The sequence below is a fragment of the Oryctolagus cuniculus genome, chromosome 20 (genome assembly GCF_964237555.1).
Source record: "Oryctolagus cuniculus chromosome 20, mOryCun1.1, whole genome shotgun sequence".
Classification (NCBI taxonomy): domain Eukaryota; kingdom Metazoa; phylum Chordata; class Mammalia; order Lagomorpha; family Leporidae; genus Oryctolagus; species Oryctolagus cuniculus.
The window spans coordinates 12,804,226-12,823,727 of NC_091451.1; the positions used below are offsets into that span (position 1 = coordinate 12,804,226).

Here is a 19,502-nt window from a genome sequence, read left to right on the forward strand (position 1 = left end):
GCATACTATTACTGTAAACGCATTGGCCAGAATACCCAATTTCTATAGCAGTTGCTAAATTAATTACTGTATGAATGTTATTCCTGAAAGTTGTTTACGTGTAAAATAAAATGATTACCCTTTGTTACTGAATCATTTAAACAAGTGTTCATTGCAAGTTAGTATTCATCTACTTTTTTTTCCTTTCAGGCCTGTATGTGGAATTAGAGGGAAAACTCTTATAATTAACCTACCTGGTAGCAAGAAAGGATCTCAGGTAAATAACCTTTACATTTATATGGTTTAATGTAAGGACTTGTAATCAGCTGTGAGAGTTAATCACCAAAAGAAGTTGGAGCCTTCCACAAGACTGTCCTCACTTCTAACACCAAATCCAAAAATGGGAATTCTCCAAATCACCTTTGGGTTCAGTAGTTTACTAGAAAGATTTAACTCACTGGAAGTTATTATTCTCACAATTGTAATTTATTACAGGGGAAATACATAGATTAAAATTAACCAAAAGACATACATAAGACAATCCAGGAAATATACCAGAAGTACAAATAAGTGTTATTACCTCACTGTGGAGTCATCAATGCATTATTATCTCCTAGTACTGTTATGTAACAATACATGTGGACCATTGCCCATCAGAGAAGTTCACCTGAGCTCTTCATTCCAGAGTGTTTTTGGAACTCATCACACATTGCCTATGTGGCTGGCCTTTTGTTTTCAGCTGTGCCCATAGTTGGCCTGATATATTTAACCCAGTTTTAGAGGCCAAACCAATACCAATAAAACCCAAAGTTCCCATCATAAATAACGTTTTTAGAAATTCTGGTGACTGCCGCCTCAAACCAAAGACATTCCTATCACACATGACATTCTAAGGACCTGGAGATCACCTCCCAGTAGCTGAAGACATCACTCTTCAGGTGATGCTAATTCTTCACTACATAGGGTATTCTCTGACCTTTGGCCAAGATTTTCTTACAGCTAAACAATCATATTATTTGGAAAACTATACTTATAATAGCATTTATATGACAGATACAATAATAGTATCAGTCTGCATATGGATAATATTTGGAGGAGGCAGTATGTGGTATAGATAAATTTAGGGAAACAGGTTTATATTCAAACAGGATAGGCCACATTCTTTCCAGGGGGTCACTTACAGGTTCTTGGTATAAGCCCCAGTCTTCACTATATGTACACCTAACGTTCAGCAACTTAACAACCTGTGTGAGCTCAAGGGATCTTATTAGTTCCTATTTAGCATGTCCAGTCAGAACAGTAAAGAGGTGATTTACATGTTCTCTGTTTTACAACATTAAATAGGGGAAGTGTTTCTCAGTCAAACATATTTTCCATCCCCATAATACATTCAAGTAAAAGGGACTCACCTACTTCACATAATGTTGTTTCTCTAGACGTTCTAATTTTCATCCAAGCTTTCACCTTAATTCCACCAAGTAATATTACTGTTTCCAGCTAATTAACTACCTCATTTGGGACTTCAACAGGCTTTTGAATTTAAAAAAAAATTTTTTTTTCTTCTCCACTCTCTGGCTATTTTTACCAAATTCATATGCATGTGGCCATGTAGCTCCAGCCCTAGTATAGGCTATGAAACAGACCTTTTTCCAGCCATTATCTTGACTAGGTTGTAGGACAATCACCTCATACAATTTAAGGTCATCCAAACTTCCAGGTTTTTTAATTCCTCCAAACTACAGTAAATAGAGAATATTTGTTTAGGATTCTTCAAGATTCAATGTTGGGGAACCAGCAGGGATTCCCATCTGTCCACCCGATCTACAATAGTGCCACAGTAAGATCTTTGTTTGTACCCATCAATGTTCACTTTTTTTTTTTTTTTTTTGACAGCCAGAGTTAGTGAGAGAGAGAGAGAGACAGAGAGAAAAGAGAGAAAGGTCTTCCTTTTTCCGTTGGTTCACCCCTCAAATGGCTGCCACAGCTATCGCGCTGCAGCCGTCGCACTGCGCTGATCTGAAGCCAGGAGCCAGGTGCTTCCTCCTGGTCTCCCATGCGGCTGCAGGGCCCAAGCAACTGGGACAGAATCCAGTGCCCCAACCGGGACTAGAACCCCAGGATGCCGGCACCACAGGCAGGCAGAGGATTAGCCAAGTGAGCCAGTGAGCCACAGCGCCGCCGGCCAATGTTCACTTTTTTATTCATCCATTCCTTAATCACCATTTAAATATTTGTACTCTGCTGAGAAAATTACTTCCCTTTCCTGTCCCCATTCCCTTTTGAGTCAGTCTAATTTGATTCACGATGTTGTTCCAACATAGCTTTTTTCTTTGGAAATGGTTCTAAGACTAGTGACTGTGTATCAGACCAACTAGAATTCAAACATAGCCTCATGATCTGCCCCCAGCATTGTCCCTTACCTTCCTTTTCAATAGTACAAATAACAATAACCACAGGATCCATATTTAGCTTATTTGTTATTTTTTTGCATTTCTTCATACATCTATTGAAATAACTCCTTGGGAAATGGATCCATCATTTACCAATTCTATTGGTAGCATTTGTCATCAGCAACTAATTGCAACACAACTCCAACTTCTTGTTGGAGTGTGACACTGTATTCATCTAGAAATCAAAGGCTCATCATCTTGTACTCTCTTCCTTCTTCCCAAGGCATGTATTTCAATGAGTCAAGGTCTTTCTGGCCAACTGAAAAACAAAAAAAAAATAGTCAACTACAGAGTTGGAGCACTCCAAAATAGTGTCCTCACTTTCGGCACCAGCTACAAATTCAGAAGATTCCTAAACCACCTCAGGCTTAATAATTCACTAGGACTCACAGAACTCAATGAAAGCTGTTATATCTACGATTATTGTTTATTACAGAGAAAATTTACAGATGAAAATCAGCCAAAGGAAAAAAGTGAATAGGACAGAGTCTAAAAGGGGTACCAAAGGAGGAGCTCCACTGTGCTTTCCACCTGGAGTCATGGACATGTTATCTTCCTGGCGTCTGTCTGTGACAGTGCACACAGAGTATTTCCACCTAAGAATGTTCAACTGAGGCTTTGGTATTGAATTTCTATTGAGTCTCAATCACATACTGCTAATATAGCTGATTCATCTTCCTGCTTTTCTTGGAGGTGAGGTTGATGCCTTTAGTGTCTGGTTCCTTCTGGAGGCAAAATGATGCCATATTGCCTATAGTCCTCAAAGTGAACCACATTGTTAGACTGTCTGGTGGCCAAAATCCCCAGGCAAATAAAGGCATTCCTGTCAGGCATATTCCAAGGGCTTAGAGATCACTTCCCCAGAGAGCAGACCTCTGTGGTCACGGTTTAATTCTTCACTGCACAGACTAAACACTAAACTGACTGAGCTGTACAAAATGGAGTCAAAAGGTTGGATCTCGATCATGGAATTCCAGTAACCCTCCAAAAAATTTTAAGATATTTCTTTACAGCTTTGATTTTAAGATTTACTTTAAATGTGAAAGAGGTGGTAGGCACTGTTACACAGAGGGTTGAAACACCTTCCTCCTGTATTGGGAGTTCTGACTCAAGTCCAGGCTACTGTATTTCTGATCCAACTTCCCCCTAATGCACCTGAGAGGCAGCAGATGATGGCCCAAGTTCTTGGGTTCCTGCCACCCATTTAGGAGTCCCAGACGAACTTCCTGGCTCCTGGCTTCAGCCTGGCACAGCCCTGGCTATGTTTGGGCATTTGTAGAGTTGAACCAGAAGATGGAAGATCTCTCTCTCTCTCTCTCTCTCTTTCTCTCTTTCTCTCTTTCTTTCTCTTTCCCTCCCACCCTCTCTCTCTGCTTTTCAAATAAATAATTCTTTTCTTTAAAAAAATGAAAGAGAAAAACTTATTGCCTATTCCCCAAATGTATCTGGCCCTGTTTCTGTTTTTTAAATTTTCACCTATTCTGTTCGGGTGATTTATTACAGAAAATAGTGGGCATCTGACCAGCAGATTACATTTACTTTTATTCAGAGCTCTTTATAAGCTTATTTTTATTTTATATCTTGTACCTAGCTATAACTTTATGATGATGATCAGAACTTCAGCTTGCTGAACAAAACAACCTGGTCCTCATATGACTTACTATTTCTAGTGTCCTGCTCTAACTAAAATTATGAAACTTAGGTTGGGTCTTTTTTTTTTTTTAAGATTTATTTACTTATTTGAAAGAGTTATACAGAGAGAGAAGGAGAGGCAGCGAGAGAGAGAGGTCTTCCATCTGCTGGTTCACTCCCCAGTTGGTCACAATGGCCGGAGCTGCGCTAATCCAAAGCCAGGAACCAGGAGCTTCCTCTGGGTCTTCCCATGGGGGTCAGGGGCCCAAGGACTTGGGCCATCTTCTACTGCTTTCCCAAGCCATAGCAGAGAGCTGGTTTGGAAGTGGAGCAGCCAGGACTTGAACCGGCACCCATATGGGATGCCGGCACTGCAGGTGGCAGCTTTGCCTGCTGTGCCACAGCGCTGGCCCCCTTAGGTTGGGTCTTTAGCCTAGCAGTTAAGACATCAGCATCCCACATCAGAGTGCCTGGTTCTGGCTTCTGATTTCTGCTTCCTGCCAGTGCAGACTCTGAGAGGCATAGTGGTGGCACATAGTGGTGCCACCTGTGTGGGAAATTGTGATCCCAGCTCTTTTCTCAGCCCCAGCCCAGCCTGAGTTGTCTGAGGCATTTGAGGAATGAACCAGCCTATGGGAGCCTTTCTCTCTTTCTCTCTTCTCTTTCCTTCTCCCTCTCCTCTGCCCCCGTGTGTGTGTGCCCCTCAAATAGATAACTTTTAAAAATGTTAATGCTCCTGCTGTTCCCACCTTTCTTAAGACATCTTTAAACTCCAGATTGTGTTGAAATTTTACTTCAAAAAGTAAATTTTGTGTTCCTTGACTTAGAGAGAATACTGTAATATATGTTGTGCTTACTTCATATTTCGTATCACAAAGACAGTGCTTTCAGTGTGATTCTTTCTGGAGATTGATGGAGGTAAATACAAATCCAAAGTCACAAATCACTTTGATTGCCACTATTTTATATGTCTAGGAAAGTGCTTAATCTTCAGGGTTTTTTTTTTTTTTCCTTCCTCTGTGTACAGGAATGCTTTCAATTCATACTGCCAGCTCTACCTCACGCCATTGACCTTTTACGTGATGCCATTGTAAAAGTAAAGGAGGTGCATGATGAACTTGAAGATTTACCTTCACCACCACCTCCTCTTTCCCCTCCTCCCACAACCAGCCCCCATAAACAGACAGAAGACAAAGGGGTTCAGTGTGAGGAAGAGGAAGAAGAGAAGAAAGACAGTGGTGTTGCTTCAACAGAAGATAGTTCCTCATCACATATAACTGCAGCAGCCATTGCTGCTAAGGTAAGCCTGCTGAGAGAGACTCAGATCTTAAGGACCCACAGATAAATATTCTGATTTCATCCCTCTGTACCATGTGCCCCCATATATTTAACACCTCATTAGTGAATCTTAAGAAAAACCATACTGGAATAATTTCTTGTGAAGGCATTGAAGTGTGTTCTGAACTCTGAGGCATTAAAGATACTGCTGTTACTCATTGAAGTAATAGCTGCATTGATGAACAATGTGACATTTGAGAACTCTTCGAAGATGTCATTTTTGTGGACATATTAAATGTGTAATGTTTATGTGTTCAAAACATCAAACCTTCACAAATTCTTAAAGGAGCAGTAAACTGAAGTTAAAAGACCTTAGATTATTGAAGAAATGAGTTGAGAATGATTATGAAAAATTTTAAGAGACAAGGCTTTTAAATGTTAAGCAATTGTTTACTTTTCTTTAAATAAACAAATACTTAAATATTACTTGACAAAGATCACCCTGGTGATATAGAGAGGAAATGGGTATAATGTTTTGATTTTTTAGAGAAGTAATAAATATTTAATAAATAAAGCTAAAGTATTACAAATTATCTTTGGGCAATTCTGGGTGTAAATATAGTATTTGAGTAAGTTTAGTCATGTTAAAGTCACAGAACATGATTTACATTGTTATTCATAGCTATTGAAATCCACCTAGTGTGCTTTAATACCTTCAGAAAGTAGCATTTTACTTTTAGGAATGATAATTTTTCATTAATTGAAAGCCTAAGATTGAAAATTTAATTGCTACCTGAAGTAAGTCAGATAGTTTGAAATAGTGAGGGGTTTTTTTGATAACATATAGATAGAATAATAGAAAAATCAAAAGAAGTGTCCATTTAGGCAACCAATAGATGATTCCTTCATTGAAGACTAAAATTATGTTTTGTCTCCAGATCAATTCAGTGATCCGTTAAGTCCTCACTTAAGGCTAGTTATATTTGTTTTGTGTGGTTTTGTTTGATGAAATTAAGTGGTGAAATAGGTACATTTTTAAGATGTTGTATGTTCTTTCTCTTTTACTCTTAATTGAAAGAGTTAAAAGTACTCTCAGTTTCAAACTTCAGAACAAAGCTTATAGCATTTGAAATCTAAACTGATTTTGTCATTCTACATTTGGAAAATTTTGGCATTTCATTGTTCCATTTGTTCATTTTCACCTTTTCTCCTTTTCAGTCATTTTGTTTGTATTGGTTTATGTTTTTCTATCACTATATTCATAGTTGTTATGTGTTGTGCATTAGAAGCATCCATTCTACACCAGTCCTGCTGTTTTCATGGCACACGGTGAGCAGCCTATACCTGGTCTCATCAATTATTCCCATGATGCAACAGGCAGTGCAGATGAACCGGTAAGACGAGGCTTTTACGTTAATGATTTTGCAAATATATACTACTTCCTTTCTGTGGAGGTAGGCTATAACATATCATGGAAGATGTGTTGTTTTGTTGTGATGGATCTTCATCAGTGCTTACATGTGAAAGTTAAAGCTCCATTGGTTTATTCCATCAAAGAATTTAATAGAATTGCTTCTCTGCCTAAAGTACTTTACTATCATTAAGATTCTGTAGTTTGTGGCAATGAACTTTCATCACATGACCTGCTAGAAATTCATTGCTCAGAAGTTGTTTTTGGGAGGAGCAATTTCATCAGATACCTTTAAATAAATTGCCTGGCTTAATTAAGATCACTCCTTAACAGGATTACTTTGACTCTTAAAAACTAGACAGATTGATAGAGTTAATATTTAATTATTAACTTTTTTTCATGATTTTGCATCTCATTTTATGTTCTTTCACTGTGTTCTCATTACAACCATTTAGAGAACTGAATTTTGAGGCAAATTCTGTGATTCATAATCTCTAGATAAAAACTTTTGAGGATATATGTTCTTTTAGTCAGTGGCTGAATGATCATTTATGAAAGAATAAAAAAGATAAATTGACAAGTATAAATTATTAAACAGTAATAAATTTAGATCATGGATATAAAAAAAAACAAATCTCAGTCTCTATTATGGATATAAAATGATAGAGATAGAAAAAAGAATAACCAGTTATACAGACAAATTTGGCTTTAAACACACAACACTCAGCATCAGTAGTCTCTTTGGAGATGACACTGCCAGATGAAGACTGTTATCCTATATTCATCAAGCCATTCATGATTGGAAATAAACAAGTTAGTCAAAGACTAAATTAAAAATTTAAGTTTTGGATGTAAAAGTATTAGTAAATTTTAGTTTATGATTAGTATGTGAATATTTATTATTAATTAATGAGAGAACTACTAAACTATTATACCAATTCAAAGAAGAATTCAGAAGACCTTAAAGACAACTAGCAATAATTATGAAGGGTAGAATGAACTCTTAAATAGATACGAATTTGTTCAAAATATATAAGGCAATAATCAGTTGCTCCTTCTCAGGACAAAATTTATTTGCATTTGTATGGATAACCATCATTACATGATTATAATCAGTTTTCTATAGCTGGAAGAGTTGTAAATTAATGAAAGATAATGAAAAGTACAGATAATCCAAAAGAGTATGTAGTCAAGACAATCTAGTAATCTTATGATCTCAGAGATAATTTTTTACCAAATTATAGCAAGAATATTACCCATATAGCCTCTTGAATTTGTTTTGCAAACACCAAGGCAACAAAATTAATTCTGTAGGAATTTCATACTATCAGATTCTACTTTTAAAGAGCTCTATTTTTCCATCCTGAGATTAGTATATTAAATCCAAGACACTTCATCATAGTTTATGCCAATTTGAGTCCCATTGCACTACTTCTGATCCAGCTCTCAGTTGATGTGCCCTAGGAAGACACCAGAAGATGTCTCATACTTGGGGCCCTACTACCCACGTGGGAGACCCAAATGGAGTTCCATGTTCCTGGCTTCTGTCTGGACCAGCCCCAGCCATTGCACCGTTGCAGTCTTTTTGGAAATGAACAACAGGATAGAGATAACTTCTTTCTGTCACTCTTTCATACAAATGAATAAACAAATTAAAGGAGGGGGAGGAAGTTCTAATTTAAGCTATAACATGGATAAACTTTGTGGACCCTATGCCAAGTGAAATGAGCCAGTCACTAAAAAATAATAATGCATGATCCCACTCATAGGAGTACTTAAGAATAGTCAAAGTTCATAGGCAGAAAAATAGAATATGAGGCACTGTAAATGTTTTTACCTCTATTTAACCATACTACAATGTATACATATTTCAAAACATATTATATATGATAAATATTTGCACTTTTTAAATTTAGACTAATTAAGTAATATTTAAAATTTTTTATTATATTTTATTTATTTGGAAGGAAGAGAGACAGAGATTCCCTATAGGCTGGTTTATTCCTCAAATGCCTACAAAAGTAGTGACTGGGCCAAGCCAAAGCCAGGAGCCAGGAACTCCATCAAAGTCTCCCGTGTGGGTGGCAGGGATGCAAGTACATGGGCCATCATCTGCTGTTTTCCCAGGGTACACATTACCAGGAAGTTGGAATTGAGAGTGGAGCTGAGACTTGAACCCAGGGATTCCAAGATGAGATCTAGGCATACCACTTAACCAGTGGTAGCTTAACCACTGCACCAGAAGCTCACCCTCCATAATTAGCTAATTTTAAAAAAAGTAAGTAAAATGGTTTCCCGAGAATGAGAATTATTAATAGGTACAGAATTTTAGTTTTACATGATGAAACAAGTTCTAGAGATGGGTGGTAGTAATGGTTGCACAACAATGTGAATATATTTAATACCACTGAAATCTGCTTTAAAAACGATTAAGATTGCAAATTTTATGAGTATTTTGCCACAATATTTTGGTTTCTTTTTTTACATTTTGTTTAAGGTATACAAACTTCATGCATTTCATATATACAAATTTAAGAACATAGTAATTCTTCCTGCTCTACCCTCCCTCCTGCATGCAGTCCCACCCTTCATCCTCCTCCCTCTTCTATTCCCATTCATATTCTTCAAAGAAATCTGTTTTTGGTTAACTATTAACTCACAAGATTAAGCCTACACTAAGTTAAGAGTTCAACAAATAGTATTAAAAAAAAAAGAAAAAAAAAAAAACTGTGTTCCTCAACAGTCAAGACAAGGACTGTTCAAAATCATCAGATCTCACAGTGTCAGTTTCGTTCCTATAGAATGAACAGATGGTATCAGAGAGAACATGGTGTTTGTCTTTTGGAGGCTGGCCTATTTCACTAAAAATAATGGATTCCAGTTGCATCCATTTTGTTGCAAATGACAGAATTTCATTTGTTTTTTTACTGCTGTGTAGTGTTCCACAGTGTATATATACCATAATTTTTTTAAAAAGATTTAATTTACTTATTTGAGAGGTAGAGTTACAGACAGTAAGAGGAAGAGACAGAGAAAGAGGTCTTCCATCCACTGATTCACTCCTCCAATGGCCACGACAGCTAGAGCTGGGCCAACCCAAAGCCAGGAGCCAGGAGCTCCTTCCAGGTCTCCCACATGCATGCAAGGGCCCAAGCACTTGAATCTTCTTCCATTGCTTTCCTAGACCATGGCAGAGAGCTAGACTGGAAGAGGAGCAAATGGGGCTAGAGCTGGTGCCCATGTGGGATGCTGGCACCACACACGGAGGATTAACCTACCATGCCACAGTGTCAGCCCATACCATAATGTCTTTATCCAGGCTTCAGTTGATGGACATTTGGGTTGATTTCAATCTTAGCTATTGTGAATTGAGCCACAATAAACATGGGTATATAGATCACTCTTTCATATGCTGATTTATTTACATTTGAGTAAAATTCCCAGAAGTGGGATGGATGGGTCATGTGATAGGATAGAGTTTTGAAGTATCTCTATGTGTTCCACAGTGGCTGCACTCACTTACCTGTTTCTCCACATCCTCTCCAGGATTGTTGCTTGTTGATTTCTGTATGAGAGCCATTCTCACTGGGGTGAGGTGAAACCTCATTGTGGTTTTGATTTACATACCTCTGATGGCTACTGATCCTGAGCATTTTTTCATGTGTCTGTTAGCCATTTGAATTTCCTCTCTTGAAGAATGCCTGTTCAAGTCCTTTGCCCATTTCTTAACTGGATTGTTTGTTTTTGTTGAATTTCTTGAGCTCTTTATAGATTCTGAATAATAATCCTTTATTGGTTGCATAGTTTGCAAATAATTTCTCCCATTCTGTCAGTTGCCTCTTCACTTTGCTGAGTATTCTTTTGCAGTGCAGAAGCTTCTCAGCTTCAGGTAATCCTGTTTGTCAATTTTGGCTTTGATTGCCTGTGCTTCTGGGGTCTTTTCCAGAAGTCTTTGCCTATGGCAATGTCTTGTAGGATTTCCCCAATGTTCTCTAATAATTTGATGGTATCAGGTCAAAAGTTTAGGTCTTTAATACATTTTTAGTGGATTTTTGTGTAAGGTATAATAATACATTTTTAGTGGATTTTTGTGTAAGGTATAATAGGGGTCTTGTTTCATACTTCTGCATGTGGAGATCTAGTTTTCTCTTCACCATTTGTTGAAGAGACTGTCCTTGCTCCAAGGATTGATTTTAGCTCCTTTGTCAAAGATAAGTTAGTTTTAGATGCATGGATAGATTTCTGGAGTTTCTGTTAGCTCCATTGGCCTACACATCTGTTTGGGTTTTTTTGTTTTTGTTTTTGTTTTTGCCAGTATGAGGCTGTTTTGATTATAACTGCCCTGTAATATGTCTTGAGATGTTGTATTGTGATGCCTCTGGCTTTGTTTTTTGTTTAGATTGTTTTAGCTATATGGGTCTCTTTTGTTTCCAAAATACTATATACTGAAAGAGCATTGACAGTTCTGCATGGACTTTCCATAAAAGATACAAGTTTTGAAATATTTATATTAATAAAATTTTAGTCATAAATTTAAGCTAAGGAAGGCTGGACTTCTCTTGATTTGACAATTCTTTGTGTACTAAAAGAATAATTTTTTGTGATTTTGCAAAAGCTCAGAAATGTTGGGGCTAGCACTATGGCATAAAAGTTAAAAAGCCTTCATGTGCAGTGCCGGCATCCCATATGGGCACTGGTTCCAGTCCCAGCTGCTCCACTTATGATCCAGCTCTCTGCTATGGCCTGAGAGAGCAGTGGAAGATGGCCCAAGTCCTTGAGCCCCTGCACCCGTGTAGGAAACCCGGAGGAAGCTCCTGGCTCCTGGCTTTGGATAGGTGCAGCTCTGGCCATTGTGGCCAATTGGGAGTGAACCAGCAGATGGAAGACCTCCCTCTCTCTCTCTCTCTCTCTCTCTCTCTCTCTCTGCCTCTTCTCTCCTCTCCTCTCCTCTCCTCTCCTCTCCTCTCCTCTCTTTGTGTAATTCTGACTTTCATATAAACAAATAAATCTTTAAAAGAAAAACAAAAGCTCGGAAATGTAAAAGATGACAATAGATATCCTGAATTTTTAAAATTTATTGTATATTTAGCATCAGATTTTGAACTATCAGAAGTCAATTGTACACTAAATTAACATACAATCCTGAATACATAAGAAATAATTTTTGGTTGTCTATGTAATCAAATTGACAAAAACTAATTTTTAAAACATGAAAGTTAATATAGTTGTGAAGAATTACTTCTTCATAAATGAGTGCTTTTGTTCTTTGTTTATTCCCTTAAATACTCAAACACATAATAAAATTAATATATAGTACAGAATATTATTTTAGTAAGACACAGTATCTCTGCCATCTAGGCAGATTGCATAGATCACAGCTAAAAGCATTAATCAGTAAACTAAGGAAGAAAAGTTCAGAAAAATGAAGTGAATTTTGCTGAACATATTTTATAACTTTTCAGGCTCAGGAATTATGAATCAGTGGAAATAAACTTCATTTTTCAAGCTTTATTCCTTATGATGTTCTTTCAAATATTCTTCAGCAAACTGACATTTTACTTTAGAACCTCAGTTCTTTCTCAGTTTACCACAAAATGAAAACTCTTCATAATAATATTATCATTTATATTAATATGCAATCTGGTAATTATTGCTTTTTTCAAATGAATCAATGACTAAGTATTTTAAAATTTGTGTTAATTTCTAATTCAGTAGATATCAGTAGTTATAACTCATAAATACAAAAGCTTTTGAGGTCTTTAGTAAAAAGTGTGAGCACCAGGACTTAGTTCTATAAAACTTTGTTTTATACCTTTGTCAAACCAATAGTTAAGGTTGTTATACTATTACAGTTTTACTGTTCTATGATTATTTAAAAATTTACTGTATATTGGTGAAATGTTCATTTTTCATTCAATGATTATTTATAGCCATTGTCTATATTCCCACTAAACTAGGGCCTTTTGGCTTTTCAGTTATTAAACTTATTATTTGGTGAAGTATTTAACCTTTTTACTGTCATGTAAATATGTTATCTCAAAAACTGAAAGAAAAAAAAAAAACAGAGAGAAGCAAGGGGACGATTGGGGGCAGAGAGGGGGAGGGAGAAAGGGAATATCATTATGTTCTTAGAATTTTATCTACAAATCACATTGAATCTGTTAAAAACTAATTAAACATTTTTTAAAAAGGGTGAGAAGCGGCTGAATGATAAAAAAGAACAAATGTCCATTATAGCAATTTTTTCAGCCATTCTACATCTGTTACTTTGTCTCTAGAAAATAATTGCTCAAAGGTGAAAATATTGACAAATGTTTATCACAGTGGTTTTATTTACAATGAAAAACTAAAAACCTGTTTATCAGCGCAGGACTGGCTAAACATAGTATGTTATAGGCATCTCAGGAAATAATAGGCAAACATATAAATTAAGCATAAAGATCCACATTGACAGATATGCATTGATACCTACAATACAGAGTAATTTGAAAAAAGAAAGCTCCAAGGCTGACCATTGTGGCTTGGGAGGAAGGTGGGCAGGATGGAGCAGTGCTTTGGTTGGGAAGAAATTCAAGTTAATTCTGATCTCTGGGTCAGAAGCGCCAAGAACAAGTCAGGCTAGAGCTGATTTAGTAATCTGTGATTTAGTTATCTTGGCACAGAACGATCCTGAGTATTTCCACCCCCACTAGATTTGAATAAATGTATGTATTTTAAAAGTATGAAGAAGGGGCAGCGTGGCAGTCGGTTAAGCTGCCTCTTGGAACACCCAACATCAGTGCTGGTTTGAGTCCCAACTGTTCTGCTTTAGATCAGCTTCCTGCTAATGGGCCTGGGAAGGCAGAGGGTGATGGTGCAAGTGCTTGAGTTCCTGCCAACTGCTTGGAAGACCCAAATGGAGTTCCTGCCTGCTGGCTGTATCCTAGCCCACCCCCAGCTGTTATGGACATTTGGGAATTGAACCAGTGGATGGAAGATTCTCTCTCTCTCTCTCTCTTTCTCTCTCTTTCTCTCTTCTCTCTCTCTCTCTTTCTTCTGTCATTCTGTCACTCTGCCCTTCAAATAGATAAATCTGTAAGCTTCTGTCATCTCCAGTTATATAAAACATGCTTTCATTCAAGTCACTAATTAAACTTTTTTGGAGGATAGGATATTTCACGTACTTCTGGAAACCCTATTGGTTATTCTTGCTTAACTAGTAAACATATATTTCTATTCCAGCCCATCAAGATCACATACTCTGTCTTGAACATAAGGATTTTATAAGTGACTTATCAAATACCATTTCTAAATTCAATATGTATTAGTTTGACATTTTTCTTCAGTAAATATTTTACAACATTTAATCATAGCTGTAGGAGGATCATTATCAGAAGCTGTAGGGTGATATGTGACCTATGAAGGAAGTACAGAAGGTTTGTGGAAATTTGCACTATCTTCTAATTCTGTTCTTCCATGAACATTTTAAAGCCTCCTCCTTAATCTTTTAAAGCCTCCTCATATGTTTTCTCAAATAACCCATTGAAATACTCATATGAAATCTATATTTATTTTTTATTCATTTATTTATTTATTATTTCAGATCCTATATAACATGCTTGCATGTTTAGTCGGATTTAGAAATGTATCTTACCCTTAAAGGTCTCTAAATAGAGAAGTTGCTGGAAGAGGGTATATATGCGGGAAATGGCCAGCTACCATGCTTGGTTTGGTCTCCAAAAACCTCCACTTCAGGAATTGAAGAGTGTTGCTTTTGAAACTGTGCTCCTTTTTAATGTGGTTGTTTTGGGAGACTTTAAAAGATTTCTTTATTTATTTGAAAATCAGAGTTACACAGAGATAGAAGGAGAGGCAGAGAGAGAGAGAGAACGAGAGAGAGAGGACTACCATCCACTGGTTAACTCCCCAGTTGGCCACAACAACCAGGAAAGAGCTATGCCAATCCAAAGCCAGGAGCCAGGAGCTTCTTCCAGGTCTCCCACGCGGGTGCAGGGGCCCAAGAACTTGGGCCATCTTCTACTGCTTTCCCAGTCCATAGCAGAGAGTTGGATCAGAAGTAGAGCAGCTGGGACTCAAATCAGTGCCCATATGGGATGACGGCACTGTGGGCAGTGGTTTACCCACTACACCACAGCGCCAGTCCCGGGAGACTTTTATTATTATAAATTTGTGTGTGTGTGTCCCTCTCTAACTCTGACCTTCAAATGAATAAATCTTTAAAAAAAAAAAAAAGTCAGCCAAACCAGCATTTTGATAGAAAAGCACTGTAATGAGAAAAAAAATCAGCACAATTCCTCGGGAAGTATGCATTTTTGCTACAATCTCCCTTAATGAGAAAGATTCTGTTGTTTAATAATTCACAGTTGAAATTGCATTGCATATCTACAGAGGATTTGAGGTCAACTGAGACAAATTATTTTATCCATGCTATGAGTTGCCTAAGATAATAAGAATACTAAATAGTTCTCTAAAAGTAGAAAGGTTACTTTTGGAAGTGATTTGACATTTCTCCTTCTCATTTGTGCTGAGTTAAGTCACTACAATTCTGCTTAAACTTCTGCTGCCTCCAAGGTTCTGCATTTTCAGGAAGCTGGAATTGGAAACCAGAGCTGGGAATCAAACCAAACACTTTGATATGGGATTTGGGCATATTAACTAGTGTCTCAACCACTTGGCCAGTACCCACCCCATGAACAGATATTTGAACACTTGTTTTCAGTTCTCTTGGTTATACATGTAAGAGTAATATTGTTGAGTTGCAAGAGTTCTTTATATATTCTGGATACTAGACCTTTATCAGAAAGACTGCAAATATTTCCTCCCATTCCATAACTTGCCTTTTCACAATCTTGATAATGTTCTTTGATTCACAGGTTTTTAATTTTGATGAAGTTAAACTTATATGATTTTTTCTTGTTGCTTGTACTTTTAGTATCTTTAGAATCCTTTACCAAATCCAAGAATTTTTTTTCTTATAATTGTGTTATTTTACCCTTATGTCCTTGATTAGCATTGAGTTAATTTTTTGTATGATGTCAGATAAGACTGTAACTTTCTAGTTGTTCTATCACAATTTATTGAAAAGACCATTTTCTCCTATTAATTGTTTGGGAACCCTTATCTAAAATCAATTACCAATAAACATATGAGTGCTTATCTCTAGAATTTCAGTTCTGTTCTATTGATCTATGTCCATCCTTATGTCAGTACCATACTATTTTGGTTATGCAGTTTTGAAGCAAGTTTTGATATCAGGAAGTTTGAGACTTCTAAATGTCTTTTTCAAAGTTGTTTTGACTATGTAGTGTCCTTTAAGATGGATTTTTCTATTTCCACAAAAAATATCATCGGAATTTGATAGAGGTTACGCTGAATCTGTAGGTAACTTTGGACCAATATTGCCATCTTACAGTATCAAATTTTACAAGCCATTAACACAGATGCCTTTCTATTTTTATGTCTTTTAATTTCTTCCAGAAAGGTTTTATAATTTTTGATGTACATATTTTGTACCTTGGTTAAATTAATTCTGAATATTTTATTCTCTTTGGTGTTATTTTAAATGGCGCTGTTTTAACTTTTTTAAAAATTTCAATGTTGGCGCATAGAAATACAAGTGATTTTGGAGTGTTCCTCGTGTATCTCATAATTTTGCTGAATTTGTTTATTAACTCTAATAGTTCTTTCATGGATTCTTTAGGATTTTACACAAACACACACACAAGGTCATCAACAAGTTCATGGAAAATAGCATCTTGAAAAACCAATGTGTGAATTTCAAAAAATTTTGTACCAAAACAAACATCTTTTAATTCCAATTTTCCATGAACTTTTTAAAGTGCCCTCATGATCATGTCATCTATGACTAGAGATATTTTTACTCTTTCCTTTCCAGTTTGGATTCCTTTCATTTCTTTTACTCTTGTAATTGCCCAAGCTAGAAATTTCAGTACGGTGTTGAATAGCAGTGGAGAGAGAAGACATTCTTACTGATCTTAGGGGAGAAGCTTTCAGTCATTCATCATTAAGTACATTGTTAGCAATGGGTTTTTATGTAGCATTTGTCAAGTTGAGAATGTTGCCGTCTATGCTTAGTTTCTGAGTGTTTTTATTGTGAAAGACATTCTGTTTTTCCGAATGTTGGCTCTGCATCTTTTGAGATGATCATGTGGACTTTTTATGCCCATTATCCTATTAATGTGCTATATTACGTTGATTTATTTATTTTTTGTTTTTTAATTTAAATAATTTAATAGGCACATAAAAATTATGCATTCTTATGGGATATCGTGATGTTTTGACACATGTATATATTGTATAATGTCTAATCAAGCTAAATATAGCTAACTTCCAAAACACTTAATATTTATGGTGGCAACATACAAAAGTCCTATCATCTAGTTTCCATAGAGGAACACCGGCGCTGCGGCTCACTAGGCTAATCCTCCGCCTTGCGCGCCGGCACACCAGGTTCTAGTCCCGGTTGGGGTGCCGGATTCTGTCCCGGTTGCCCCTCTTCCAGGCCAGCTCTCTGCTGTGGCCAGGGAGTACAGTGGAGGATGGCCCAAGTACTTGGGCCCTGCACCCCATGGGAGACCAGGATAAGTACCTGGCTCCTGCCATCGTATCAGCGGGGTGCGCCGGCCGCAGCGCGCTGGCCACGGTGGCCATTGGAGGGTGAACCAACGGCAAAGGAAGACCTTTCTCTCTCTGTCTCTCTCTCTCACTGTCCACTCTGCCTGTCAAAAAAAAAAAAAAAAAAAAAAAACAGAGAAATATACAGTACAATAACATTATTTATAGTTATCCTACTGTGCAATAGAACCCCAGAACTTCTTTCTTTGTATTCGTAACCTTTAAGGTCACTTCTTCTAGATTCCACATGTGTGTGATATGATACTTGTCTTTCTGTTTTTAGCTTAATATATTTAACATAATAACCTCCGACTCCATCTATATTGTTGTGAATGAACATGAATTCATCCTTTTTGGGACTGATTATTATTCTATTGTATATAGCTACTGCATTTTCTTTATCTATTCATCAGTGAATGGGTACTTAGGTTGTATCCATTTCTTGGCTGTTTATGAAAACAGATAGTGCTGCAATAAACATGGGAATGCAGATGTCACTTCAACAGACTGATTTCATTTTCCTTGGTTTATATACACAGTAGTAGCATTGCTGAATCATGATTATTGTATTTTTAGTTTTTTGAAGAACCTCCGTACTGTTTTCCACATTGGTGGTCCTAATTTGTATGCTCAACAACAGCGTGCAAGGATCCCTTTTCTCTACATCCTCACCAGCATTAGTTCTTTTTCTTTATCATGGCCAACCTAAGTGGAGTGAGATGATATCTTATTGTGGTTTTGATTTGCATTTCCCTGATAGGGATGATGAGCACTTATTCACATACCCGTTGGACATTTGTATGACTTCCTATGAAAAATGTCTGTCTAGAACTGCTGCCCATTTTTAATTGGATTGTTAGGTTTTTTGACATTGGTTGTTTGAATTCTTTATGTACTCTGGATATTAGCCCCTTGCAAAAAATTTCTCTGATTTTGTAGGTCATCTTTTCACTCTGTTGATAGTTTCCTTTGCTGTGCAGAAACTCCTAAGTTTGATGAAATCAAATTTTGTCTCTGTGCTTTTCAGATCTGATCCAAAAACATCCTTGCCCATTCCAATATCTTAAAGCATTTCCCCTATGTTTTCTTCGGTAATTTCAGTTTCAAGTTTTATGTATATTTATTTATTCAACTTTGAATTGACTTTGGTATATGAAAAGATAGGGGTTTATTTTCATTCTTCTACATGTGGATATCCAGTTTTCCCAGCACCATTTATTGAAAAGACTGTACTTTTCCAATGTGTGTTCTTAGCACCTCTGTTGAAGATCAGATAACTGGAGATGCATGGATTTATTTCTAGGGTTTTTATTATATTCTGTTGGAATATATATCAGTAGCTATAGATGCAAGGGTTTACTTCTAGGGTTTCTATTATGTTCTGTTGGACTGTATACCAGTACCATACTATTTTAATTACTGTATGTTTCTGATATATTTTAAAGTCAAACTCCTTTTGCTCCACATTGCTATTACTATTGAGGGTCTTTTGAGGTTCCATACAAATTTTAATCGTGTTTTTGAGTTTTGTTAAAAATGGCATTTGTACTATGATAGGGATTGCATTAAATCTGTAAATAGCTTTGGATAGTGTGCACATTTTAAACACATTGATTCTTCCAATCCATGAAATGGGATGTTTTTCCATATCTTTGTTTCTGATTTCTTTCATCAATGATTTATAGTTAACATTGTAGATAAATTTCTCATTTTTGATTAAATATTTTTCCTAGAATTGTTTTTGGGAACAGTTGGAACTAGAATTACATTCTTGGTTTATTTTGCAGATAATTTCATTATTTATTTATTTGAGAGGTAGAGTTACAGAGAGAGGGAGAGACAGAAAGAAAGGTCTTCAATCCACTGGCTCATTCCCTAAATGGCCACAATGGCAAGAGCTGGGCCGACCTGAAGCCGGGAGCTTCTTCCGATCTCTCACACAGATGCAGGGGGCTGAGCACTTGCCATCTTCCACTGCTTCTCAGACCATAAGCAGAGAGCTGGAATACCAGAAAAGGAGCAGCTGGGATACCAACAGGTACCCATATGAGATGCTGGCACTGCACACGGAGGCTTAGCCTACTACACCACAGTGCCAGCCCCCCAATAATTTGATA

The 19,502-nt window shown here is 36.8% G+C and overlaps 1 protein-coding gene across 21 annotated transcripts in view; it reads left to right on the forward strand.

Moving 5' to 3' along the window:
* GPHN (gephyrin) overlaps nucleotides 1-19,502 on the forward strand; it is a 566,685-nt gene that overhangs the window by 325,280 nt on the left and 221,903 nt on the right. For 12 of the 21 annotated variants that reach the window (XM_070065103.1, XM_070065105.1, XM_070065109.1 and 9 more), the window contains 3 exons: nucleotides 190-256; nucleotides 5,089-5,361; nucleotides 6,626-6,733. In XM_070065103.1, the coding sequence (XP_069921204.1) occupies nucleotides 190-256; nucleotides 5,089-5,361; nucleotides 6,626-6,733 (448 nt within the window). The remainder of the gene's footprint in view (nucleotides 1-189; nucleotides 257-5,088; nucleotides 5,362-6,625; nucleotides 6,734-19,502) is intronic. The other 9 variants (XM_051826364.2, XM_070065111.1, XM_051826369.2 and 6 more) reach the window with 1 other exon arrangement.